This window comes from Pseudophryne corroboree, chromosome 1, assembly GCF_028390025.1.
Source record: "Pseudophryne corroboree isolate aPseCor3 chromosome 1, aPseCor3.hap2, whole genome shotgun sequence".
NCBI lineage: Eukaryota > Metazoa > Chordata > Amphibia > Anura > Myobatrachidae > Pseudophryne > Pseudophryne corroboree.
The window spans coordinates 475,830,774-475,858,657 of NC_086444.1; the positions used below are offsets into that span (position 1 = coordinate 475,830,774).

Genomic DNA, 27,884 nt, shown 5'->3' on the forward strand with positions numbered 1-27,884 from the left:
TTTTCATTTTTTTATATAATTGAAGTTATTCAGTTAGAACTTGCCATCTAAGTTTCTGACATCTGTTGCTGTGCCTTGCCAACCATGGCAAATATAATGGAGAATTTATACTGTCAGCCAGTTGCCAGAATCAGCATGTGTAGACGACAAAATCTTCACAGGTGGGTGCTACAGACTGACTAACTTTTTTTTTTAATTAAAGAAAATAGGGAATATATAAAACTAGTAAAAATATAAATGTTTAAATGTTGAGAATATTTTATATATAATAGTAAAGGTGTTGTTTAGTATTTTATATATAATATAGATATTAGTTACGATTCATTTCCTGAATCCATTGACTGTGTCTCCTATTAAAAAACAAACCCAGTACAGTGCCTTTCTTTATACCACACTCCTTATATCTTCAGCCACCCTTCCAGGTATGTTGTAAGTGATGTCTATAAAGTGTTTTTCTACCTTTTAGGAGTTAGGAGGCTTTATCATTCCTCCCTTCTTCCAGTGTAGTACTCCAGGGAGATATCCTCCCCAGAATGTGTGATAATATCAGCACCAGGATAGACTTGCATCCAGTGTGCAGCTAGTGAAAATCTACTTGCTCCATCTGTATATAACATATCGGGGTATCCAGTTAGCCGTGGTTAATTACTGCGGCTAATTGTCTCGCCGGGGGCTATCCTATTAGCCTCGATAAGCCGGCACGAGCCACGGCTTATCAGTGATTTTGTTTAATTTGCCTCAGGCAGGCGAAACCAAATCATCTGAAAACAGGGCTGTTTCTACCGAAAACACACAGGTTTCACTGAACCTGTATGTTTTCAGGAGAGAATGTATTTTTTTACAGGCGACCAAATTGGATAGCCTGTAAAAAAATACGGGTGAAAAATCGGGGAAAACGTTAGTTGTTTCTTCACCTATAATTGGATACCCCCCATTGTCTTAGTAATGCATTGGGCGGTATTCAATTCTATCTGCCCTCTTCCACACCAGTTCTGTTTCTGCTGACGGGTGTGGTATCACCATTTCAGCCCGCTACCCCTGGGGTAGTGAGGCATCCTAACCCTTTACGCAGCTAAACCTGATTACTATGGACGCAATATGCGCGATAACGGGGATCACTTTAGAAAGGATATTGGGCTTGATAGATCATTTGAGTACCACCCTTTGTGTGAAAATTGTGTGGGGTGATTAGTGAAAAACATTGGTGGTCATTCCGAGTTGTTTGCTCGTTGCCGATTTTCGCTATGCTGCAATTTGTTGCTAAATGCGCATGATACGCAGCGCGCATGCGCTAAGTTATTTAACACAAAACTTAGTAGATTTGCTGGTGTTTGTGCTGCACTTTTCAGTCGCACTGCTAATCGGTGAATGATTGACAGGAAAGGGGCGTTTCTGGGTGGTAACTGAGCGTTTTCCGGGAGTGTGCTAAAAAATGCAGGCGTGTCAGACGTGGGAGTGTCTGCAGAAACGGGGGAGTGGCTGGCCGAACGCAGGCGTGTTTGTGGCGTCAAACCAGGAGCTAAACGGATTGAGCTGATCGCAATCTAGGAGTAGGTCTGGAGCTACTCAGAAACTGCAAGGAAATACTTAATAGCAGTTCTGCTAATCTTTCGTTCGCTATTCTGCTAAGCTAAGATACACTCCCAGAGGGCGGCGGCCTAGCGTGTGCAATGCTGCTAAAAGCAGCTAGCGAGGGAACAACTCGGAATGACCACCACTGTCCTTCCTACTGCTGGGCCTTTGCAGACAAGACGTGAGTTACTTTGTTTTACTTGTAGCACACGTTTTATACAAGATTGAAAATTCCTATCTGTTTTTTAGTGTTTACTTCCAGTGGAAATGTGCATACATACTTATAAATAATGTCTTGTTTTTTGTATCCACACTAAAGAACCTTGTCTGTCATCTATTTTCCTCATGTGGGCAAGGAAGAGTGGAAAACACAGAAATGATTGCCCAGCTTGGATGTACAACTGCTGACTATTATGACAAACTTTTGAAAAATGTAAGCTCATTTTATTATTTATTACTTTATTATAATTGAAATCCTATCAGATGAGCATCAAAAATAATCATAGCCACTATGAAAGTTTGTATCATGTACACATTGAACACATTTGGAATTTCCTTGTCATTCTGAAGTTAGTACAAGCAAGCTACATGTCACCAGTTCTGTTTTTTTTTTTTCCCCAAAAAAGTTTTATTGACAGGAAGGGGTATAGTTACTAAGATTCGTAATTGTCGGGATTTGGAGGGAAATTAAACACGAATGACATCGCTAGTGTGAATTTGCAACTTTTCTGTGTTTTTTTTCCGTCTCATTTACTATGCTGTCGTTTTCTGCATTTTCGTTTTTTCCGATGCCGATGTCATTCTTAATGTCAAGCAGTGTTTTACGGGAGTGATTAGTAAAACACTGCCTGACAAAACACAGTGAATCACGGCCGTCTCTGTGAGATCCGTGCAGGGCTTCATTGTGTATATTAAGAGAAGTGAAGAAATTAAAAAAAAAATTGCGTGGGGTCCCCCCTCCTAAGCATAACCAGCCGCGGGCTCTTTGAGCCGGTCATGGTTGTAAAAATACAGGGGGAAAAACTGACTGGGATTCCCCCATATTTAAACAACCAGCACCGGGCTCTGCGCCTGGTCCTGGTGCAAGAATTACGGGGGACAAAAAACGTATGTTCAACACCAGCACCGGGCTCCACTAGTCAGAGAGATAATGCCACAGCCGGAGGACACTTTTATATTGGTCCCTGAGGCCCTGGCATTAAATCCCCAACTAGTCACCCCTGGCCGGGGTACCCTGGAGGAGTGGGGACCCCTTAAATCAAGGGGTTCCCCCCTCCAGCCACCCAAGGACCAGGGGTGAAGCCCGAGGCTGTCCCCCCCCCCCCCCCCTTCTGTGGGCGGTGGATGGGAGGCTGATAGCCTTTTGTGTAAAAAAAGAATATTGTTTTTTGAAGCAGAACTACAAGTCCCAGCAAGCCTCCCCCGCAAGCTGGTACTTGGAGTACCACAAGTACCAGCATGCGGTGGGGAAACGGGCCCGCTGGTACTTGTAGTTCTACTACAAAAAAATATCCAAATAAAAACAAAACACAGACACCGTGAAAGTAAAATTTTAATGAACATACATGCACACTTACTTACATACATACATACATACATACATACATACATACATACATACATACTTACCTATGTCGACACGAAGCACTCGGTCCTCTTGTCCAGTAGAATCCAGGGGTACCTGTAAATAAAATTATACTTACAAAAAATCCTGTGTAGATCGGTCCTCTTCTTAAAAGTTTAATCCACGTACTTGTTAAATTAAAAAACGAAATACCCGGTCCACGCACTGAAAGGGGTCCCATGTTTACACATGGAATCCCTTTCCCCAACTGGTGGGACCCCCAGTGACTCCTGTCAAAGAGGGTCCCTTCAGCCAATCAGGGAGCGCCACGTCATGGCACTCTCCTGATTGGCTGTGCGCTCCTGCACTGTCAGTCAGGCGGAGTACTGTGGATACAATGTAGCGTAGTGGCGCTACATTATATCCAATGGTGGGAACTTTGCGGTCTGCGGTAGATCGCTTGGTTAAGTGGGGTCACTCTTGTGGTTGGCCCCAGAATAACAGTTTATACCTAGCATTAGTAATAGTTTTCACTTGAAGGTACAGTATGTATAGATCTAGAAAAAAGATGAGCAGGTAAGTATGTTTTGGGGTGGTAAGATTTTACTTCTGTTAGAAAAAAATGTATAATGTATTTATTTTAGTCATGTAAATTATGTATCTTTTTAAGAGTTCCTTAAATAGATTTGTGACTAAAGAATGCACATATTCCATGGGTGTATTTATATCATTGCGGCAAAGGAGATCAAACACTTTGCTCCGTATTTTGTACTGCTAATATGAATGTGTTGTGAATATTCAGCAAGTTCTAAAATCTTGCTTTAGTTTTCAGGCAGAATCAGCAAATCAGGGATTTTTTACATGAAGAATTTCCCAGACAGATTGGCAGTTCTGGTCAGGAAAACGGCCACTAGATGTGTGGGGGCTTAAGTCTATTAACACACACGTTGTGCTAGTTCAAATAAATGAACACCTATCTGCGAAAATGACAACCTACTAATAAGTTTGACTGACATTTTTAGTTTACTATAAACACTTCAGTTACTGTATTTTAAGATTATTTTATTAGCGCAGAAATATTCAAGCTTTGCTTCATTGTATTGTCAGCTGCTTTCCTAACTCTGTCTCCACTGTGTTTTTACAGATCATTTCATCACTGATTATGCATCTTAGAAGTCAACCAGATGCAATTGCTACTGAGTATGTGGTATTTTTAATACTTCTAATTATAACTAAACTGCATGGGATGCATAGGTGTTGTGGGGGAACTTTTGGTATATCACCTTTTAAGTAATACTGTAGTTTGATTAAATATTTTAAAAGAAGATAAATGAGGTTATTCACAGTTTCATATATTTGTACTTCACATACTTTATATGTCTATGGGGTATATGCAATTCCGGGCGAATTGCGGCTTTTTTTCGCCCGTTTTTAAAGTCGACACAATTCGAACGTCGAATTCCGGCCGGCGGGTGCCGGAATTCGACATATTCAATAAAAAAACGGATTCGACAGTCCCGCTGTCGAAAAAACGGACCAATTGACGGATAAGTGCGTCCTTGATTCGACTTTTCCGACGGCGCAAAAATGGTTAAAAAACACAGAAAAAATTTGTGTGGGGTCCCCCCTCCTAAGCATAACCAGCCTTGGGCTCTTTGAGCCTGTCCTGGTTGTAAAAATACGGGGGGGAAATGGACAGGGGATCCCCCGTATTTTTAGAACCAGCACCGGGCTCTGCGTCTGGTACTGGTGCAAAAAATACGGGGGACAAAAAGCGTAGGGGTCCCACGTATTTTTTGAACCAGCACCGGGCTCCACTAGCTGGAGAGATAATGCCACAGCCAGGGGACACTTTTATACCGGTCCCTGCGGCCGTGGCATTAAATCCCCAACTAGTCACCCCTGGCCGGGGTACCCTGCAGGAGTGGGGACCCCTTAAATCAAGGAGTCCCCCCCTCCAGCCACCCAAGGGCCAGGGGTGAAGCCCGAGGCTGTCCCCCCCATCCATGGGCTGCGGATGGGGGGCTGATAGCCTTTTGTGTAAAATCAAAGAATATTGTTTTTTTGCAGAAGAACTACAAGTCCCAGCAAGCCTCCCCCGCAAGCTGGTACTTGGAGAACCACAAGTACCAGCATGCGGGGGTAAAACGGGCCCGCTGGTACCTGTAGTTCTTCTGCAAAAAAAATACCCAAATAAAAACAGGACACGCACACCTTGAAAGAAAAACTTTATTACATACATGCCGACACACACATACTTACCTATGTTCACACGCCGACTGTGTCCACGTCTCCATCTGTCGACGTCTCCAAGAATCCGGGGTACCTGAAAATAAAATTATACTCCCCTAAATCCAGTGTCCTGTTATTATTTGTAATCCACGTACTTGGCAAGAAAACAAACCGCATACCCGGACCACGGACTGAAAGGGGTCCCATGTTTACACATGGGACCCCTTTCCCCGAATGCTGAGACCCCCCATGACTCCTGTCACAGAGGGTCCCTTCAGGCAATCGGGGAGCGTCATGTCGTGGCACTCTCCTGATTGCCTATGCGCGTCTGAGCTGGCAGACAGCGCATCGCACAGCCGCACCATTATCTTCAATGGTGGGAACTTTGCGGTCAGCGGTGAGGTCACCCGCCAGCTCAGACGCGCATAGGCAATCAGGAGAGTGCCACGACGTGGCGCTCCCTGATTTCCTGAAGGGACCCTCTGTGACAGGAGTCACGGGGGGTCTCAGCATTCGGGGAAAGGGGTCCCATGTGTAAACATGGGACCCCTTTCAGTCCGTGGTCCGGGTATGCTTTTTTTTTTTTTTTTTTTGCCAAGTACGTGGATTACAAATAATAACAGGACACTGGATTTAGGTGAGTATAATTTTATTTTCAGGTACCCCGGATTCTTGGAGACGTCGACAGATGGACACGTGGACACAGTCGGCGTGTGAACATAGGTAAGTATGTGTGTGTCGGCATGTATGTAATAAAGTTTTACTTTCAAGGTGTGCATGTCCTGTTTTTATTTGGGTATTTTTTTTTGCAGAAGAACTACAACTACAGGTACCAGCGGGCCCGTTTTACCCCCGCATTCTGGTACTAGTGGTTCTCCAAGTACCAGCTTGTGGGGGAGGCTTGCTGGGACTTGTAGTTCTTCTGCAAAAAACACAATATTCTTTGATTTTACACAAGGCTATCAGCCCACCATCCGCAGCCCAGGGATGGGGGGGACAGCCTCTGGCTTCACCCCTGGCCCTTGGGTGGCTGGAGGGGGGGACCCCTTGATTTAAGGGGTCCCCACTCCTCCAGGGTACCCCGGCCAGGGGTGACTAGTTGGGGATTTAATGCCACGGCCGCAGGTACCGGTATAAAAGTGTCCCCCGGCTGTGGCATTATCTCTCCAGCTAGTGGAGCCCGGTGCTGGTTCAAAAAATAAGGGGGATCCCCTGTCCATTCCCCCCCCCCCCCCCCCCGTATTTTTTGCACCAGGACCGGACGCAGAGCCCGAGGCTGGTTATGCTTAGGAGGGGGGACCCCACGCATTTTTTTTTCGGGATTTTAACCCATTCCCACCCCTTCCCACTGAAAACCATGCTCTCTCAATTTTAGTCAGTTAAAAATATAATATTATTTTAAAAAATATATAAATAATAGTTGTAAATCCTAATAGACAAACCAAGTACCTAATCCCTTCTAATATAAATAGATATGCTATTAGCAATAAAAAAAACATGTTTTAAATTTTTTTTATTAGATTCCGCCAGCAAAGTGAGGCGGAATGAAATTGCCGAAATTACTGTCGAAAAGCACTGTTGTCGAATCGACATTCTTCAATTGAATATACTTTTGTCGAAAAGCCGCATTTTTACCATTGCAGACATGTCAAATTTGACAACTGTCGAATTTGACAACTGTCGAATTTGAAAAAGTCGAATTTGAAAAGTCCGTTTTTTGTCGAAAAGTACTGTATTGCATTGTCGAATCATTTTTTTGTGTCGAAAATGCCCCGTTTTTCGACATTTGCGGCAATTCGACCGCAATTGCATATACCCCCATATGACGCATGGCTCTCCATTTGGAGGTCTGCAGGTCAGTGCTTGGTCACTCCTTCATTATTAGCCTTATAGATGTTTTTAACAATGTTTGACATGTAAGCACAATGATAACTAATTTGTTCCTTTTCATTTACTCACTTGGACAGGACAACACAAATATGTTAAAATCTGTTTAAATGTAAATTATTGATTGTATATATTTCCGTAGTGCTGTACATAGAAAAGAGCCAAAATGGAGTATAAATAAGGCGTAGTTAGTGTATTATGAAGTGAGCCTAAGCGGAGAGATAAAACAAAAGAATGGAGGTCCCTGTTGATGTTATGATGGTGTTGTCAAGAGTGAGAGAGAGGCAAGCCTGTTGGAAGACAGTAAGGGGTCTATTCAACTGATGTCAGATCCTTTCCGACGGAAAGGATCCAACAGTTCAGTATTCAATTTGAGGCCAAATCCGACAGGTTTTGGCCGTTATCGACAATGTCAATACGACTTTTTATTAAAGTTGGATTGACATTTTCGAAAACGGACCAAAAACCTGTAGGATTTGGCCGCAAATCCAACAAAACACATGGATCCGCGGCTAATCCACCAATCCATGTGTTTTCCGACAAGTCGGAAAAACGGCAACCCTATTGAATAGGTCAAATCATGATTCGACCTAAAAAAGCTGGAAACTGCCTTCTTTCCGTAGACGGCAGTTTCGACTATAATTGAATAGACCCCTAAGACTTGAATATATTAAGATTGAAAATGAGTTTTCGGAGACATCCAAGAGAAGATAGAGGATAGGCAATTTGAAATACAGTAAAGTCGCTTACAGGAGAGGTCAGGGGAGTTCAGGTAGATTTGTGTATAATTAGCATAAAGATGGTACTGTATACTACTAGAAACTACAGTAACATTTCTCTGACGTCCTAGTGGATGCTGGGAACTCCGTAAGGACCATGGGGAATAGACGGGCTCCGCAGGAGACTGGGCACTCCAAAAGAAAGATTAGGTACTATCTGGTGTGCACTGGCTCCTACCTCTATGCCCCTCCTCCAGACCCCAGTTAGAATCTGTGGCCGGCCAGAGCTGGATGCACCTAGTGGGCTCTCCTGAGCTTGCTAGAAAGAAAGTATTTGTTAGGTTTTTTATTTTCAGTGAGATCTGCTGGCAACAGACTCACTGCTACGTGGGACTGAGGGGAGAGAAGCAAACCTACCTGCGTGCAGCTAGCTTGTGCTTCTTAGGCTACTGGACACCATTAGCTCCAGAGGGTTCGAACACAGGGCCTGACCTCGATCGACCGTTCCCGGAGCCGCGCCGCCGTCCCCCTTGCAGAGCCAGAAGACAGAAGAAGGAGATAAAATCGGCGGCAGAAGACTCCGGTCTTCATTAAGGTAGCGCACAGCACTGCAGCTGTGCGCCATTGCTCACACTGCACACCACACACTCCGGTCACTGTAGGGTGCAGGGCGCTGGGGGGGGGCGCCCTGGGCAGCAATAAGTATACCTTTTGGCAATATATACACATAATACAGTCTGGAAAACTGTATATGTGTAAAACCCCCGCCATTTTTAGTCAGAAACAGGACAGAAGCCAGCCGCTGAGGGGGCCGGGCCTTCTTCCTCAGCACACCAGCGCCATTTTCTCTTCACAGCTCCGCTGGAAGGAAGCTCCCCAGGCTCTCCCCGGCAGTATCCTGGTACACAAAGGGTGAAAAGAGAGGGGGGGGCACATAAATTTAGGCGCAAAAATTTGTATATACAGCAGCTACTGGGTAAACACTGAGTTGTAGTGTAATCCCTGGGTTATATAGCTCTGGGGTGTGTGCTGGCATACTCTCTCTCTGTCTCTCCAAAGGGCCTTGTGGGGGAACTGTCCTCAAATAGAGCATCCCCTGTGTGTGTGGTGTGTCGGTACGCGTGTGTCGACATGTCTGAGGTAAAAGGCTCCTCTAAGGAGGTGATAGAGCGAATATGTGTGTGAGAGGGTGTCTCCGTCGACAACGCCGACACCTGTTTGGATATGTGTAAGTGCTAAGGTGAATTTATTGCACAAAAGGTTAGGGAACAGACAGGAAATCTAACCATGTCTGTCCTTATGTCACAGAAACCTTCAGAGTCTCACAATGCTCACTATCCAAAATAACAAACACTGGTATCGACACGGAGTTTAACTCCACTGTCGACTACGATAATGCAAAGTTACAGCCAAGATGGCTATATAAGGTATTCAATATATGATTATTGAAATAATAGATGATTTGCATATCACTGATGACTCATCTGTCCCTGACACGAGAGTACACATGTTTAAGGGGAAGAATGCTGAGGTAAATTTCCCTCCTCTCATGAGGAAAAAGAGCGGGAATCTCCAGACAAGAGACGTCAGCTTCCCACAAGAGAATTCTCAGGCTGTATCCTTTCCCCACTAGGGCCAGGATATGTTGAGAATCTTCCCCTGGGGTGTCCTGTTTGCACAGATGGTAGCACTTGCTGTTCTCAGGGATCCTGCAGATAGCGTGCACATTCTAGTATACTACCCAGACCGGCGATTGTGTCGGCATGGGTTTATAGCGCTGTGGCAGCGTGGACAGGTACCTTATCAGCAGAGATGAGACCCTAGTATGCAATATAAATATATTAAAGATGCTGTCTTAAGTGATAGATATATAGTTATAAAGCATGCCCAAAGAGACATGAGTATACTGGGTCCTAGAGTCAAAGCTATGTCGATCTCTGCTTGACGTGTCCTGTAGAATATGCATTGGACAGATGATGCCGACTTAAGAGGCATATGGAAGGCTGAGGATTGTGTGGAGAAGGGTTCTCGGGCCTGGTCTCCACAGCTATAGCTGGTAATTCTGCTAGTTTGCCTTATATTCCTGCACAGCCTAAGAAAGCACGACATTATTAAATTCAGCCTTTCGTATAAAGAAACAAGAAAGTCTGAGGGGCGTCCTTTCTTGTCAGAGCCGGGCAGCTAGTTCCCAGGAACAGAAGTCCTCCCCGGCCCCTACAAAAATCCACCAATGTCGCTGGGGCTCCACAGGCGGAGCTAGGCCCGGTGGGGACACGCCTTCGTAAATTCAGCCACAAGTGGGTTCACTCCCTGTTCGATCCCTGGGCAATAGATATTGTGTCTCAGGGATACAAGCTGGACTGTGAGAAGATGCCCCATCACGACGGCCCTGCGGGCTTCCCCCCAAGAGAGGGAGCCAGTGTTATCTGCAATTCACAAATTGTATCTTTAACAGGTGGTGGTCAAGGGTCCCCTCCTTCAACAAGAGGGTGTTATTATTAGACCATGTTGTAATCCCGAAACCAGACGGTTCGGTCAGACCCATATTGAATTAAAAATCCCTGAACATATACCTGAGAAGGTTCAAGTTCAAGATGGAATCGCTAAGAGCGGTCAGTGCAAGCCTAAAAAGGGGGAGACTTTATTGTGAATCGGGACATAAGGGATGCATACCTTCAGGTCCCCATTTATCCACCTCATTAGGCGTACCTCAGAATTGTGGTACGGGATTGTCATTACCAATTTCAGATGTTGCCGTTTGGTCTCTCCACGGCCTCGAGAATATTCACCATGGTAATGGCGGATATGATTGTACTCCTGCGGAAGCAAGGTGTCACTATTATCACGTACTTGGACGATCTCCTCATAAAAGCGAGATCAAGAGAGCAGTTGCTGAACAGCGTATCACTTTCTCTGGAAGTGTAACGGCAACACGGCTGGATTCTATATGTTCCAAAGTCGCAGTGGTTTCCTACAGCTCATCTGCCTCTCCTAGGCACGACCCTAGGCACAGACCAGAAAAGGGTTATCTCCCGATAGAGAGAGCTCAGGAGCTCATGACACTGGTCAGGAATCTATTAAAACCAAAACAGGTGTCAGTGCATCACTGCACTCGAGTCCTGGGAAGGATGGTGGCATCATACGAGGCCATCCCCATAGGCAGGTTCCATGCGAGGACCTTCCAATGGGACTTACTGGACAAGTGGTCCGGATCACCTCTTCAGATGCATCGGTTAATCACCCTATCCCCCAGGGCCAGGGTGTCTCTCCTGTGGTGGCTGCAGAGTGCTCACCTTCTCGAGGGCCGCAGATTCGGCATTCAGGACTGGATCCTGGTGACCACGGATGCAAGCCTCCGAGGGTGGGGGGCAGTTACACAGGGAAGAAATTTCCAAGGTCTGTGGTCAAGTCAACTGACTTGCCTTCACATCAATATCCTGGAACTAAGGGCCATATACAACGCCCTAAGTCAAGCGGAGATCCTGCTTCGCGACCAACCGGTTCTCATCCAGTCAGACCGCAGGGGTTCATGTAAACCGCCAAGGCGGCACAAGGAGCATGGTGGCGAGGGTAGAAGCCACCAGAATTCTTTGCTGGGCGGAGAATCAAGTAAGCGCACTGTCAGCAGTGTTCGTTCCGGGAGTGGACATCTGGGAAGCAGACTTCCTCAGCAGGCACGACCTCCACCCGGGAAAGTGGGGACTTCATCAGGAAGTCTTCACGCAGTTTGCAAATTGATGGGAACTGCCTAAGGTGGACTAGATGGCGTCTCACCTCAATAAAAAGCTAAAAAAGGTTTTACGCCGGGTCAAGGGACCCTCAGGTGATAGCTGTGGTCGCACTAGTAACACCGTGGGTGTTCCAGTCGGTCTCTGTATTCCCTCCTCTTCCTCTCATACCCAAAGGCTGAGAATTGTAATAAAAGGAGGAGTGAAAACAATATTCTTTGCTCCGAATTGGCCAAGAAGGACTCTGTACCCGGAGCTGCAGGAAATGCTCTCAGAGGACTCAGGGCTTCTGCCTCTCAGACAGGACATGTTGCAACAGGGGCCCTGTCTGTTCCAAAATTTACCGCGGCTGCATTTGACGGCATGGCGGTTGAACGCCGGATCCTAGCGGAAAAGGACATTCCGGATGCAGTTATTCCTACGCTGATAAAGGCTAGGAAAGACGTGACAGCAAGACTTTTTCACTGTATATGGCGAAAATAGGTTGCTTGGTGTGAGGCCGGGAAGGCCCTACAGAGGAATTCCAGCGGGGTCGATTCCTGCACTTCCTACAGTCAGGAGTGACTATGGGCCTAAAATTAGGATCCATAAAGGTCAAGATTTCGGCCCTATACATTTTCTCTAAAAATGAACTGGCTTCACTGCCTGAAGTTCAGACGTTGTTCCGGGGGTGCTGCATATTCAGCCTCCTTTTGTGCCATATGTGTAATAAAAGGAGGAGTGAAAACAATATTCTTTGCTCCGAATTGGCCAAGAAGGACTCGGTACCCGGAGCTGCAGGAAATGCTCTCAGAGGACTCAGGGCTTCTGCCTCTCAGACAGGACATGTTGCAACAGGGGCCCTGTCTGTTCCAAAATTTACCGCGGCTGCATTTGACGGCATGGCGGTTGAACGCCGGATCCTAGCGGAAAAGGGCATTCCAGATGCAGTATTCCTACGCTGATAAAGGCTAGGAAAGACGTGACAGCAAGACTTTTTCACTGTATATGGCGAAAATAGGTTGCTTGGTGTGAGGCCGGGAAGGCCCTACAGAGGAATTCCAGCGGGGTCGATTCCTGCACTTCCTATAGTCAGGAGTGACTATGGACCTAAAATTAGGATCCATAAAGGTCAAGATTTCGGCCCTATACATTTTCTCTAAAAATGAACTGGCTTCACTGCCTGAAGTTCAGACGTTGTGTCGGGGGTGCTGCATATTCAGCCTCCTTTTGTGCCACCGGTGGCACCTTGGGATCTTAACGTTGTGTTGGATTTCCTGAAATCCCACTGGTTTGAGCCACTTAAGACCATGGAGCTAAAATATCTCACGTGGAAAGTGGTCATGCTATTGGCCTTAGCTTCAGCTAGGCGTGTGTCAGTATTGGCGGTTTTGTCATGTAAAAACCCTTATCTGATCTTCCATATGGACAGGGCAGAATTGAGGACTCGTCCCCAATTTCTTCCTAGGGTAGTATCATTGTTTCCTTTGAACCAGCCTATTGTGGTGCCTGCGGCTACTAGGGACTTGGAGGATTCCAAGTTGCTGGACGTAGTCCCGGCTTTGAAAATGTATGTTTCCAGAAAGGCAGGAGTCAGAAAGTCTGACTCGCTGTTTATTCTGTATGCAGCCAACAAGGTTGGCGCTCCTGCTTCGAAGCAGACTATTGTCCGCTGGATCTATAGCACGATTCAGCTGGTTCACTCTGCGGCTGGAGTGCCGCATCCAAAATGGTGAAAGCCCATTCCACAAGGAAGGTGGGCTCTTCTTGGGCGGCTGCCCGAGGGGTCTCGGCTTTACAGCTTTGCCGAGCTGCTACTTGGTCGGGGTCAAACAAGTTTGCTAAGTTCTACAAGTTTGATACCCTGGCTGAGGAGGACCTTGAGTTTGCTCATGCGGTGCTGCAGAGTCATCCGCACTCTCCCGCCTGTTTGGGAGCTTTGGTATAATCCCCATGGTCCTTACGGAGTTCCCAGCATCCACTAGGACGTCAGAGAAAATAAGAATTTACTCACCGGTAATTCTATTTCTCGTAGTCCGTAGTGGATGCTGGGCGCCCGTCCCAAGTGCGGACTCTCTGCAATACATGTATATAGTTATTGCTTAACTAAAGGGTTATTGTTATGAGCCATCTCTTACTGAGGCTCAGTTGTTGTTCATACTGTTAACTGGGTATGGTTATCACAAGTTGTACGGTGTGATTGGTGTGGCTGGTATGAGTCTTACCCTGGATTCCAAATCCTTTCCTTGTTGTGTCAGCTCTTCCGGGCACAGTTTCCTTAACTGGGGTCTGGAGGAGGGGCATAGAGGGAGGAGCCAGTGCACACCAGATAGTACCTAATCTTTCTTTTGGAGTGCCCAGTCTCCTGCGGAGCCCGTCTATTCCCCATGGTCCTTACGGAGTTCCCAGCATCCACTACGGACTACGAGAAATAGAATTGCCGGTGAGTAAATTCTTATTTTAGTTGCACTGGTCCAAGTTAGGATATATACAGTAGTGCACTCCCAAAATGGTTAATGAGACCAGTGGTGTTATGGTTTACCGTCCTGCACAGATTCTCTAAAAGTTGCCAGTAGTTTCCAAAATTCTTGTAGGTAAAGTGGGCTAAGAAATAAATGTAATTTTGTCACTCTCTTACTGTATATTTACAGTTTGTGCATCCCCTGTTTTCTCTTGGTTTATATTTTGTTGGTTCTCTAATTCAAGCATTTCTTATAACATTAATACTACTGTTTTGTTATGTAAACCATGTGCACTCTACCTTTGATAAACTAGTGAGATGTTTTTATTTTCTTGGCTATGGTTTTTGGTATTACGGGTGGTATTTATTAAAGCTTGGAGAGAGATAAAGTACCAGCCAAACAGCTTCTATCTGCCATGTTACAGGCTGTGTTTGAAAATGACAGGAGCTGATTGTTTGGTACTTTATCACTCTCCAAGCATTAATAAATATCCCCATACATGTTGCTTGGTTTATGTTTTGTTATATGTCTGTAATCGTAAATATTTCTGCTGCGGGGTACACTGAGCTCCACAAGGATAGACATAGGGGTGTAGAGTAGGATCTTTATCCGAGGCACCAACAGGCTGAAAAGCTTTGACTGTTCTCAGAATGCATAGCGCCACCTCCTCTATAACCCCGCCTCCCAGCGCAGGAACTCAGTTTTGTAGTTGGTGCTGCAGATAGCAGGCACATAACAGAGGGGCTGCTCCAGGCAGCCCTAAGAAGAGCTTTTTTTGAAGAAAAAGTGAAGACTACAAGGGCAGCAGTGGTGTGTAAATGTCAGAGAAATTCACTGCTGCAGCTCCAGCTCTCCCCAGCGGAGCTGTACACTCCCGAGCCCTGGTTGCCGGGTAACTACAGCAGGAGGCTCCGGTTTTCTTCATGGTCAGGCTCTCCGGGATCGCGTGGCCTCGCTTCGGGAGGTGGTGAGTGGGTCCCGCTTGCGGGACCCGTACTTTATCGCGATCCGGCACGGTCGGTGGGAGGCGGGCCGCGTGCGCTGGCGGGGGACACTGTGGCAGTACAGGCGATCCCACTAGATCATCAGGGCATGGGTGCAGGTCAGGTTTTCTCTCTAAACCATTTTAATAGTAACCCACAGTACCCGGTGGTTTTGCCAGCAGGGGGATAAGGCTCAGACCTGAAGCCCCTCCCCCAGCCCCAGGGCGCCATTTCCCACAAATGTTCCCGCCCTGGAGCTGCATATCTGTCTCTCCCTCACTCCCTGTCAGTGTCTGGGCGCCATTTCTCTTAGCTTCACTGTTCCTGGGACTGCTTGGGCAAATCCTCCTGTGTAAAGCCGCCTGGTTGTCAGTGCTGTGACTTTACATGACACTTAAGTATTCTACCTGCCTTTTAGACAGTGTTATTTAAGAAAGAGTGCATTTAGTCAGGGTTTTATAGTACAATTACCCTGTGATATACATCCAGTTCTTACTGTGCAGTGTTATATCTATTGACTACATAGCTATATATATAAGCTAGTCCAGTGCAGTGTTATTGTTAGTAATAACCTCTGCATTGTACAAACTGTGACTATCTGTGTGTGCATTAGCTCGCTGAGTGGTGTCCATTTCGTGTCCCTCACTCAACTTGCTATCCCTATATTCTATAACCTGAGGGGGCTTGGTGCGTCAGGTTTTATATTTATATAGGATTTTCACAAAGATATACTTTAATACGTATTTTTCTCTGTGATTTTAGTCACCATATCTCTCCTTTATCTCTGCTAGTGCTGACTACACTGCTCAGGGGTTTGGGTAAGAGGTATTGTGCTGCTGCCAATTGTACTGTGTTACCTGTTACTGCAAGTTATATCATGTCTGCTTCTGAGGGCAACGGTTCTGGGGCTGAACACACTGTCTGTGTTGCTGAAGCCACAGATCCCTATGAGGAGAATATAGCAGCTGTGGGCTCTGGTTCTGGGGGCTCCTTGCCCCCCAGTGGGACTGTGGCAAACGAGGTACATAATGACCCACCGTGGGCCGCTTTTTCCATGCATCTACACACGGACGATTTATCTGCTCAATTGAAGAAGTTGAACCAGTCCCTGACTACTAAAAAGTCTGACCCTCGCTCGCCCAAGCCCAAGGGGTCCTCTAAGCGAGCTCTTATCTCCTCACAATCCACTGCTGTCACTGACACCTCGTCTGATGAAGACGGCACTTACACTGACCCCACAGATTCTGACACAGATACTGCTGATGGGGAGGGTAGTTCACATGTGGATGTTCCTGATCTTTTGGAGGCTATTAAGTTGATTTTACAGATTACGGATGATCCCGAGCCATCCATCCCTCCTAAGAAACCAGATAGGTTCAAGCATCAGAAGGTGGTTAAACAAGTTTTACCTCACTCTGACCACCCAGTGGATATACGATAGGAACCCTGGGAAAACCTGGGTAAGACGTTTGTGCCTCAAAAGAAGATGCTGGCTCGCTTTCCCCTCGCACCAGAGCTGTCTAAAAATTGGGAAACGCCTCCTCCAGTAGACTCACATGTGGCTAGGATGGTGGTTTCCTCAGCTCTACCTTTCACTACCGTCACGTCTCTAAAAGAACCTACGGATAAACGTGTGGAGGGTTGTTTGAAAGCGATTTACACCCTCACGGGTGCTGCACAAGGTCCCACTATTGCAGCAACATGGGCTGCAGAGGCTATTGAAGCATGGGCCTTGGAGTTAGAAGCTGAAATCTCTTCTGACCATGCTAGACAATGCTTGTCATATATTGTCACAGCTTCTCGCTATATTAAAGAGGCGGCTTCTGATGCCGGTATCCTGGCAGCCAAGGCCTCTACTACGTCAGTCGTGGCTCGCCGGATATTGTGGCTGAGATCCTGGTCTGTGGATCTGGACTCTAGAAAAACCCTGGAGGTACTCCCTTTCAAGGGAGATATTCTGTTTGGGGAGGACTTAAGTAAGATAGTGGCTGACTTGGCTACTGACAAAACTGCCTGTCTGCCAAGTACCACTCCTTCTGTGTCGAAGGCTACAGGTATTTCCTTTTCGCCCCTTTCGTCCTTCAGGTAAAGCAAAAGGTCAGGCGTACAACAAGCAGACCCGCACTTCCAAACCTGGTACGCCAAAGCCCAAAAGAGCCTGGGCGGCCTGTCAGCCAGCTTCTAAGACCAATAAGCTTGCCGCATGACGGGGCGGGCCTCCCGCTGGGGGATCCCAGGGTGGGGGGTCGGCTTCTAGAGTATACCCAGGAATGGTTGAAGACCACTTCAGATGCCTGGGTACAGGAAGTCGTCACTCGAGGTTACGCCAGACCCCCTCATCGATTTTGCTGGACAGACGTCCCGTTGGGCCAGACAAAGGCAAACACTCTACATTCGGTGGTACAGACCCTCCTGGATACAGGAGTCGTAGTACAGGTGCCTCTTGCGCAGAGGGGCCGGGGGTACTATTCTCCGCTGTTTCTAGTCCCGAAACCGAATGGGTCCTCTCCGCCCATTCTCAACCTCAAGGCATTGAACAGGTTTGTGAAGGTTTCCAAGTTCCGTATGGAAACCCTTCGCTCTATAGTTCTGGCCTTGGAACCTGGGGACTACATGGTCTCCTCGGATATACAGGATGCTTACCTGCATATTCCTATAGCAGCGTCACATCAGCAATACCGAGGTTTGCGATTGGCAACCTCCATTACCAGTTTCGGGCGTTACCTTTTGGTTTAACTATGGCTCCGCGAGTCTTCACCACAGTTATGGCGGTGATTAACGGTGGTACTCCGCCGTCAAGGGGTCAGGATACTGCCGTATCTGGACGACTTGTTAATCCTGGCAAATCCCCAGAACTTCTCCTACGTCATCTGGATATGACAGTCCGGTTTCTACAAGCCCACGGGTGGCTCATCAACTGGAAGAAATCCTCCCTAATCCCTGCTCAGAGCATGGTGCACCTGGGAGCGCTATTGGACACTCACAACCAGAGGTTGTTCTTGTCTCAGGAGAAAGTCCTGAAGCTTCAGGACAGGATTCGTTGCTTCCTTTCTTGTCCGCAAGTGTCGATACATTCGGCGATGCAGGTGCTGGGCCTCATGGTCTCAGCATTCGACATGGTGGAGTATGCTCAATTCCATTCTCGCCCCCTCTAGAGGCTAATTCTGGCCAAGTGGGACGGCCTGCCTCACCGAATCTGGTCTCACATGATCTCATTGACTCCGGAGGTTCGTCTGTTGCTGCTCTGGTGGCTCCAGGACCAACAATTGTGCAGGGGCCGTCCCTTCTGGATATCCAACTGGGTCCTGTTGACGACGGATGCCAGTCTAAGAGGTTAGGGGCGCGGTGCTGGAGCAACACTTCCTTCACGGTCGGTTGACCAAGGAGGAGTCCCTCCTCTCAATCAACATTCTGCGGACAACGCCACCACAGTGGCTTACATAAATATTCAAGACGGCACTCGAAGCCGTTTGGCAATGAAGGAAGTCTCACGGATTCTACATTGGGCGGAACGCCATCTACCAGCCATATTGGCAATATTAATTCCGGGAGTCCTGAATTGGGAAGCGGACTTTCTCAGTCGTCAGGACGTACATGCCGGCGAGTGGAGCCTCCATCCAGAAGTGTTTCAACTCCTAGTGGAAAAGTGGGGCCTTCCAGACGTGGATCTGATGGCGTCTCGACACAATCACAAGGTTCCGGTCTTCAGAGCAAGGACAAGGGATCCTCAAGCAGCATTCGTGGATGCGCTGGCGGTGCCGTGGAGGTTTCGGCTGCCGTACGTGTTCCCTCCGGTGTCACTCCTGCCCAGGGTAATTCGGAAGTTCAAGCAAGAAAAAGGAATTCTGCTTCTCATAGCTCTGGCGTGGCCCAGACGGCACTGGTTCTCAGACCTGCAAGGCCTATCGTCAGAGCGTCCAATTTTACTTCCACAACGCCCAGACCTCCTCGTTCAGGGCCCCTGTGTCTACCAGGACCTAGCCCGGCTGTCTTTGACGGCGTGGCTCTTGAAGCTTCCGTCTTAAGGGCTAAAGAGTTTTCTGAGGCGGTCATTCAAACTATGTTGCGGGCCCGGAAACCGGCTTCGGCTCGGATTTACTATAGGGTCTGGCATTCTTACTTTGTTTGGTGCGCATCTAACGATTATGACGCTTCCAAGTTTAGTATAGCCAAGTTGTTGACTTTTCTTCAGCAGGGCCTGGACTTAGGCCTGCGTCTGGCCTCCCTCAAGGTTCAAATATCTGCCTTGTCGGTGTGGTTTCAGAGAAAAATTGCGACCTTACCTATGTGCATACCTTTACTCAGGGTGTGTTGCGTATCCAACCTCCCTATGTCCCGCCTGTGGCTCCTTGGGACTTGTCGGTGGTTTTGGAGGCGTTACAAGAGTCTCCGTTTGAACCTCTTGGTTCAGCTGATCTTAAGTGGCTTTCCCTTAAGGTGGTGTTTCTGCTGGCTATTGTCTCAGCTAGCAGAGTGTCGGATTTGGGTGCCTTGTCCTGTAGTTCCCCATATCTGATATTTCACAGTGACCGGGCGGTTCTTAGGACTCGTCCCGGATACTTACCTAAGGTGGTTTCTTCGTTCCACCTTAACCAGGAGATTGTGGTTCCGGCACTTGTTTCTCCTGATCTGTCTTCCAAAGAGAGGTCTTTGGATGTGGTACGGGCTCTCCGTATCTATGTAAAGAGAACTGCTTCTGTTAGGAAATCTGATTCTCTCTTTGTGCTGTTTGGATTTCACAAACGGGGCTGGCCTGCTCACAAGCAAACTTTGGCCAGATGGATTAGAATGGTGTTTGCACATGCTTATGTGAGGGCTGGCCTCTCGGCTCCTGCTCACATTACGGCCCATTCTACTCGGTCTGTGGGACCTTCTTGGGTGGCCCGCCGTGGTGTGACCCTTGAACAATTGTTCAAGACGGCTACGTGGTCATCTGTGAACACGTTCATAAGATCCTATGCCTTCGATACTGCCGCTTCCCAGGATGCTTCCTTTGGACGCAGGGTTCTTGTTCCCGCTACAGTGCGTCCCCTCCCATAAGGAACTGCTTTAGGACATCCCCTATGTCTATCCGGGAGGCGGGGTTATAGAGGAGGCGGCGCTATGTATTCTGGGAATAGTCAAAGCTTTTCAGCCTGTTGGTGCCTCGGATCAAGATCCTACTCTACACCCCTATGTCTATCCTTGTGGAGCCCAGTGTACCTCGCAGAAAGAGTTTTAACAAAGGTAAGTTCTTACCATAAATCTCGTTTTTAATAAGTATCCCTGATTTTAAAAAGAAAGTTGAAATTGAATAAATAACTCTTAAGTTGTCGTGCATACAGCATATTCCTCAAACCATAAAGAGAATTTTATCAATGTACAAAATCGGTATACGTTCTTTTATTCTTTTCTCTCACACAAACATTGCATCTATAGTCTACCAACATGACAATGATTGTTTCTGGAAGTTCAGTCAAACAGGTCCTTACAAGTAGTTTCAATTACACTTGTTTTTCTTAACTTTTTTCTGAAATTCTAAACCACATATTATTACTTCATGTTCACTGACCAGTTTTTATACATTCACAGAAACCTTTACTTACATGTTTAAGCCGTCTGACATGGTAGTTGCATCTATGAAAGTGCAAGTTTAGAGGAAAGCATTCATTCATTCTTACATATTTCTCAACAGATTGTCATCTGAGCAGATCCGCTCAGTATGTGTGATATGTATTCCCATCCTGACTTTGCCTGAAATCGCACCTTTGCTGGAAGCATTACTTCTCTATCATGGGCCTGGGTCAAGTGAGGTTCTTGATGAGCACTTTCTAGAAAGTTTGAATGATGCAATTCAGAGGTAAAGTAGACAGGTTTGGCATTAATAAAAAATGACATGAAAAGCCATTTGCAAAAGAATAATGGATATACTATTTTAATAAGTCACAAATGCACATGATTCAGTAGTTTTGTACAAATCAGGCAACTGGTCCAAAATCAGCATATGTAGCCCAATAACAGCAGTGTCCAATAGTAGTTTGATCCAAATCAAATACGGTAATTTAAAAAGCTGTAAAATATGTGCTAAACATAAAGATGTCTAGCCTCAATACACAATGCAGAGCAAAATAAATATGGGCAGAGAGATGCACATAGCTAGGAACAGAAGAAGCACAATCAAAACTCTTAGAGCGACAGTATGTGTGCAAATACTGGGAGCTTAGGAAGTAAAATCCTAGAACTAATTGCAATAATGACAAAGGATGATCTGGATGTTGCTGCTATTACGGAGTCATGATGCAATAAATGACTGGGACATATCTATACCAGGATATAGACAGAATGGGACGAATTGCAGGGATGACCCCTCTGCCTCCTATTTTTGCTCTCATCATCGTGCCGCTGGCCTGTAGAATTAGGGCTAACTCAGACTCCCAATGCAAACTCTCCCCATTCTCAAAATTGTCCTTCGTTACCATGACTAGACCTCTGACCTCCCTCCCAAACCTCTTCTGTGAGCTATTCCTTTTTGGGAAATTGTCTGGCTACAAGATTAAACATGATACATCTGAAACCCTTCCTCTACACATCCCGGGGTCCTCAAAAAACTGATCAAGCTGAATTTCGACATGTAACTGTGAAGGAGTCACCTTAATACTTCGGGATTCATATAACCAAAACTTTTGATCGTCTGTTCAGTGCCAACTATCACCCCTTGTTCAGAGCCATTGGCCAGGATTTCTTGAGCTGGAAGAATTACTTAATCTTCTTGGTGGGCAAAATTAACGCACTTGAATGTTCTCCATAAATAATTGTACTTTTTTAAGGTGCTCACAGTTTCGGCCCGAGTCCTCAACACCCTTCAATCCTCTTATATCAAAATTATTTGGAACGACAGGAGACCTCATTTCTGACGAGATGTACTGGTTAGGAGATCGACCAATGGCGGTTTGGGCCTCCCATTGCTCTCAAGATATTCTTTTGCCATTTGGCATAGTCATTTACTGTACTTGCCTGGCACTCCTCACGAGGCACTAAATGCTGGTTGGATTTGTAAAGCATATCTGTGTTTTATCTGCACTGGCTCTTGTATAGTCAAAGACTACTTATTTGGTTCCCACCAGTTCTTTCATGCTCTCCACCTTGGACATTCTCAGTAAAAAATATACTACATTGGAGTACCCCTCTCCCTAGACATCCTTGTGGCAGCACCCTTCTTTTCCTCCTGTTCAGCCCTCCCACATGGCCTCCACCATGACAGCGGCCGGCATCACCTGGTTTGGACATACTCTCAATATGTTAGCCCCTCAGTCATTTGCAGACATACAAGATCAATCTCATTTACCTTATTCTTGCTTCTACCAATACCTCCCAATAAGGGAGGTCATTCCGAGTTGTTCGCTCGCAAGGCGATTTTAGCAGTATTGCACACGCTAAGCCGCCGCCTACTGGGAGTGAATCTTAGCTTCTTAAAATTGCGAACGATGTATTCGCAATATTGCGATTACAAACTTCTTAGCAGTTTCAGAGTAGCTTCAGACTTACTCGGCATCTGCGATCAGTTCAGTGCTTGTCGTTCCTGGGTTGACGTCACAAACACTCCCAGCGTTCGCCCAGACACTCCTCCGTTTCTCCAGCCACTCCCGCGTTTTTTCCGGAAACGGTAGCGTTTTTTCCCACACGCCCATAAAACGGCCTGTTTCCGCCCAGTAACACCCATTTCCTGTCAATCACATTACGATCGCCGGAGCGAAGAAAAAGCCGTGAGTAAAAATACTATCTTCATTGCAAAATTACTTGGCGCAGTCGCAGTGCGGACATTACGCATGCGCACTAAGCGGAAAATCACTGCGATGCGATGAAATTTACCGAGCGAACGACTCGGAATGAGGGCCAAGGTTCTTTGTAACCTCTTCTCTCCCTACTGACCACTCCCCACTGCAACCATAGACCATTTGGACGATTCTGTATTTACCAGCCTGTGGATAGGGGTTCCATCTTCTATCTATACTAATTCATTTTGAACCCAATCTCCCTACCTTTGGACACTCATGAATTAGGGTGGGAACTGGGTCTTGGCTCCGCTCTAGGGGAAGACACTTCCGTCAGGGAGAACGCCTATAAGGTGTGCACTCAGTGATACCTTGTATCAGAATGCCTTCACCGGATCTACCCCAGCATCACTAACTAGTGCATTACACATAATGTGTGAGTGCCATGTGACTCGGTAGCGGCGAGTGTCTTTTTTTTGCGTTTTTTCCAACGAAAATGCGTTGTAAGTGCAGAGTAATGTAATAGGATGCACAAGCTTCTGCTGATTAAAATGATATGCAGCATGCCTATATTCTGTGTGTCACTGCGACTTAATTTGCATACAAAATGGTATGCTACTGTAACGTAGAATTTCGGATGCAGAATTACACACTGAATATAGGCATGCTGCATATTATTTTAATCAGCAGAAGCTGCTTGTGCGTCCTATTACATTACTTCTCTTTTTTGTACCCCCTTTATTACCAAACTCTCTCTTAATCTCTGCAAGTCTACCTCTCACCACTTCACGTCTAACCTTCCACTGTACCATGTGATCCCTATCACTCCCACCAACACTGTACCCCACTGCATCTCTGTGCTGGTTTGCCACTTTGGATTACCAGCTGTATTCTCCCCTTCCCCTATCCTTGACTTCTGTCCTAATTGTTCATAGATTTCCTCTATCCACCCCCCCCCCCCACACACGCACACTGTCTGTGTGTTTGTTGTTCATTGCAGTCCTGTTATGCTTTGCCGCCCCCCCCCCCCCCCTGTTATAATAAGTTGCATTGTACTTTTTATGCTGTTTTCTCTAGACCCTAATAAACTTAAACTTTACGATTTACAAAAAAAAAAAATTATAGTTACTATCTTTATTATTATCTTTAAAACAGTAGATTCTGTAACACTAAAGTCAGGGAGACAGATTGAGTTTACCAGTGATGAAAAGGGAACGTCCCATTGTGTGTAATGCTGCAGACAGAGCGAAAAAAACATAAAGGTGTATATTCAATTGCTGTCGAAACTGCCGTCTTGTCGGAAAGACGTCAGTTTTCAACCTTTTTCAGGTCGGAAGGGGTTCTGATCTATTCAATCCCCGGCTTTTTATCCGACAAGTCTGGGAACTCGACTTGTCGGAAAGCACGTGGATTGGCGGAATAGTTGCTGATCTGCGTGCTTCTGTCGGAAACGGGGGCCAAATTCGACAGGTTTTGGTCCCGTTTCCGACCATCTCAATCCGACTTTAAAATAAGTTGGATGGAGATGAGGGTGCTGAGAGGAGGAGACGGGGGAGAGCAGCGGCTACAGCATCATACACTTCTATTCCATGCTAGCTGCACAGACACTCATTACTTGCCAGACTTTATACACTGCGGGGAGACGACTGTGGAGAGACGGGAGAACAGCGGCTACAGCAGCATAGCCGGAGGATGGGGCACCGCCGCCAGACTTCACAGCATTATCCACCCGGCTCCAGCAAGCGGGACCTTGCTTGCTGGAGCCGGTTGGACGCTTCCGTGAGCGGTGGTGGTGCCCCATCCTCCGGCTACGCTGCTGTAGCCGCTGCTCTCCCCAGTCTCCCCGCTGCTCTCTCCTATCTCCCCGCTGCTCTCCCTCTCTCAGCGCCTTCATCTCAATACGACTTTTTTTTTAAGTCGGATTGAGATGGTCAGCAACGGTTCATTGAATAGGCCCTGTCGGATACATTCTGACAAATTAATGTCGGAATGGATCCAACTTTAATTGAATATACCCCAAAGTGAGGCCTGACCTTTGGATTTAGTGGTTTTAATAGAGAGCTAGTGGAGGGATGGGTTTAGGTAGCTACAGTATTATGCTCTGTATTCATCCATATGGGTAGATTGAAGTAAAGGTATTAGAAACATAGGGGGTAATTCAGAGCTGATCGTAGCAGCAAATTTGTTAGCAGTTGGGCAAAACCATGGAGGTCATTCCGAGTCGTTCGCTCGGAAAATGTCTTCGCATCGCAGCGTTTTTCCGCTTAGTGCGCATGCGCAATGTCCGCACTGCGACTGCGCCAAGTAAATTTGCTATGAAGTTTGGATTTTTACTCATGGCTTTTTCTTCGCTCAGGCGATCGTAGTGTGATTGACAGGAAATGAGTGTTACTGGGCGGAAACAGGCCGTTTTATGGGCGTGTGGGAAAAAACGCTACCGTTTCCGGAAAAAACGCGGGAGTGGCTGGAGAAACGGAGGAGTGTCTGGGCGAACGCTGGGTGTGTTTGTGACGTCAAACCAGGAACGATAAGCACTGAACTGATCGCAGATGCCGAGTAAGTCTGAAGCTACTCTGAAACTGCTACGAGATGTGTAATCGCAATATTGCGAATCTTTCGTTCGCAATTTTAAGAAGCTAAGATTCACTCCCAGTAGGCGGCGGCTTAGCGTGTGCAATACTGCTAAAATCGCCTTGCGAGCGAACAACTCGGAATGAGGGCCCATGTGCACTGCAGGTGTGGCAGATATAACATGTGCAGAGAGAATTACGTTTGGGTGGGTTATTTTGTTTCTGTGCAGGGTAAATACTGGCTGCTTTATTTTTACACTGCAATTTAGATTTCAGTTGAACACACCCCACCCAAATCTAACTCTCTCTGCACATGTTATATCTGCTTCCCCTGAAGTACACATTGGCCCTCATTCCGAGTTGTTTGCTCGCTAGGTGCTTTTAGCAGCATTGCACATGCTAGGCCGCCGTCCTCTGGGAGTGTATCTTAGCTTAGCAGAATAGCGAACGAAAGATTAGCAGAATTGCTACTAAATAATTCTTTGCAGTTTCTGAGTAGCTCCAGACCTACTCCTACATTGCGATCACCTCAGTCCGTTTAGTTCCTGGTTTGACGTCACAAACACGCCCTGCGTTCGGCCAGCCACTCCCCCGTTTCTCCAGACACTTCCGCGTTTTTCCCTGACACGCCTGCGTTTGTTAGCACACTCCCAGAAAACGCTGAGTTACCACCCAGAAACGCCCCTTTCCTGTCAATCATTCACCAGCAGTTTGTATGTTCTCCCTGCGTTTGTGTGGGTTTCCTCCATGTGCTCCGGTTTCCTCCCACAATTCAAAAACAAACTGGTATGGTAATTATCCCTAGTGTATATATGTGTGGGTGTGTAGATATGTGGTAGAGCATATAGTTTGCAAGAAATTATATTACGTCCTGTGATTGGTGCTTGATCCCATAAAGATGCAATTGTCTTACCATCTCTTTTACTCAAATAAATTGGAATAGTCAGATAGACACTGAATAAAAAAAACTATTTTTAATAAATACATAAAAACATACAGTGCATAGCAAAAATGTGTATGTGCCAATCACTGGAAATAATATAGGGGGTAATTCAGACCTGATCGCTAGCAGGTGATTTTTGCACTGCTGCGATCAGATAGTCACCGCCTACAGGAGAGTGTATTTTAGCTGTGAAAGTGTGTGAACGCATGTGTAGCAGAGCTGTACAAACAGATCTTGTGCAGTCTCTGCGCAGCCCAGGACTTACTCAGCCGCTGCGATCACATCAGCCTGTCTGGGACCAGAATTGACGTCAGGAACCCTCCCTGCAAACGCATGGACACGCCTGCGTTTTTCCAGACACTCCCTGAAAACGGTCAGTTGCCACCCACAAACGTCTTCTTCCTGTCAATCTCCTTGCAATCTCCCGTGCGAATGGATCCATCGCACAAACCCATCACTGAGCAGCGATCCGCTTTGTACCCGTGCAACGCGACTGCGCATTGCGGTGCATACGCATGCAGAGTTTGGACCTGATCACCCGCTGTGCGAAAACACACAACAGTGATCATGTCTGAATTACCCACATCATTTCTTGTATGTATAAAGAGGAGTGGTATTGTCTCTCCATTTGTCATGAGATGTAGTGGAAAGAGGACTGCACTAATATTGTGGATACAGATGTTGCAAGTGTTTAAAGTACAACTGGCACATTATGTAACAAGTGTTAAACCTCAATTCACTTAAATTTTTTTCACATGTAGTGCCATTTTTCTACCACCAGATGTCATATTGAAGCAATCGATCTACCTGTGCACTGGAAATTTCCCAGAAAAATAAATATTGACTGCGTGCATTGCTCCTCCTCTTCCATATTGATCACCAGCGCTGACAGTTTGGGCTGCTTTGCACTACAGTAGTGGGACAACAGATATGTTACAGTGGAAACAAGGCTAGACAGCAGGGCAAGTCACACTATTTAGGAAATCCTTTAATTAGTTTGAACCAGTACCATCCTGGTCGGTGGTGGGGCTAAAGCCTCTGGAGGGATGGGCTGCATAACAACAATATGACCCTCCTGATGCACACTGCTAGGTATCCTTTCACATTGCTCCCAGTATAGTTGTCAATTGGTATGTCAAATTGCACAATTGTTTTTTAAGAATTTGGTTTTTGTTTATTTTTCTCTACGAGAAAATGTTGTAGTAACCTCCTCACTGTCCTTGTTTTCTTTACTGTATTTGGGATCATTGATCTCTTGTGCATATTAGAAAATGCATAACAGAACAAAACAAAACAGGTGAAAGCATTGCTTGCAGTGTTTTGGTCCATTTCAGTCTGTTATCCACAAGTGCACAACTAATTACAATACAGTAAGTACATTCACACTGACATCCATGATGCTTTTGTTGTAGCATTTTGACTTTTTCACAGTCCATGTGTAATGTACCAGAGAGAAACTGATCTCATGGGGAGAATGTCAGATTGAGTCAGCGA

At 46.4% G+C, this 27,884-nt stretch overlaps 1 protein-coding gene across 2 annotated transcripts in view; it reads left to right on the forward strand.

The window, feature by feature from the left end:
• Positions 1 to 27,884, forward strand: part of FANCC (FA complementation group C) — a 451,540-nt gene that overhangs the window by 229,697 nt on the left and 193,959 nt on the right. For both annotated transcript variants that reach the window (XM_063913751.1, XM_063913750.1), the window contains exons 5-7: positions 1,892 to 2,005; positions 4,281 to 4,336; positions 20,801 to 20,965. In XM_063913751.1, the coding sequence (XP_063769821.1) occupies positions 1,892 to 2,005; positions 4,281 to 4,336; positions 20,801 to 20,965 (335 nt within the window). The remainder of the gene's footprint in view (positions 1 to 1,891; positions 2,006 to 4,280; positions 4,337 to 20,800; positions 20,966 to 27,884) is intronic.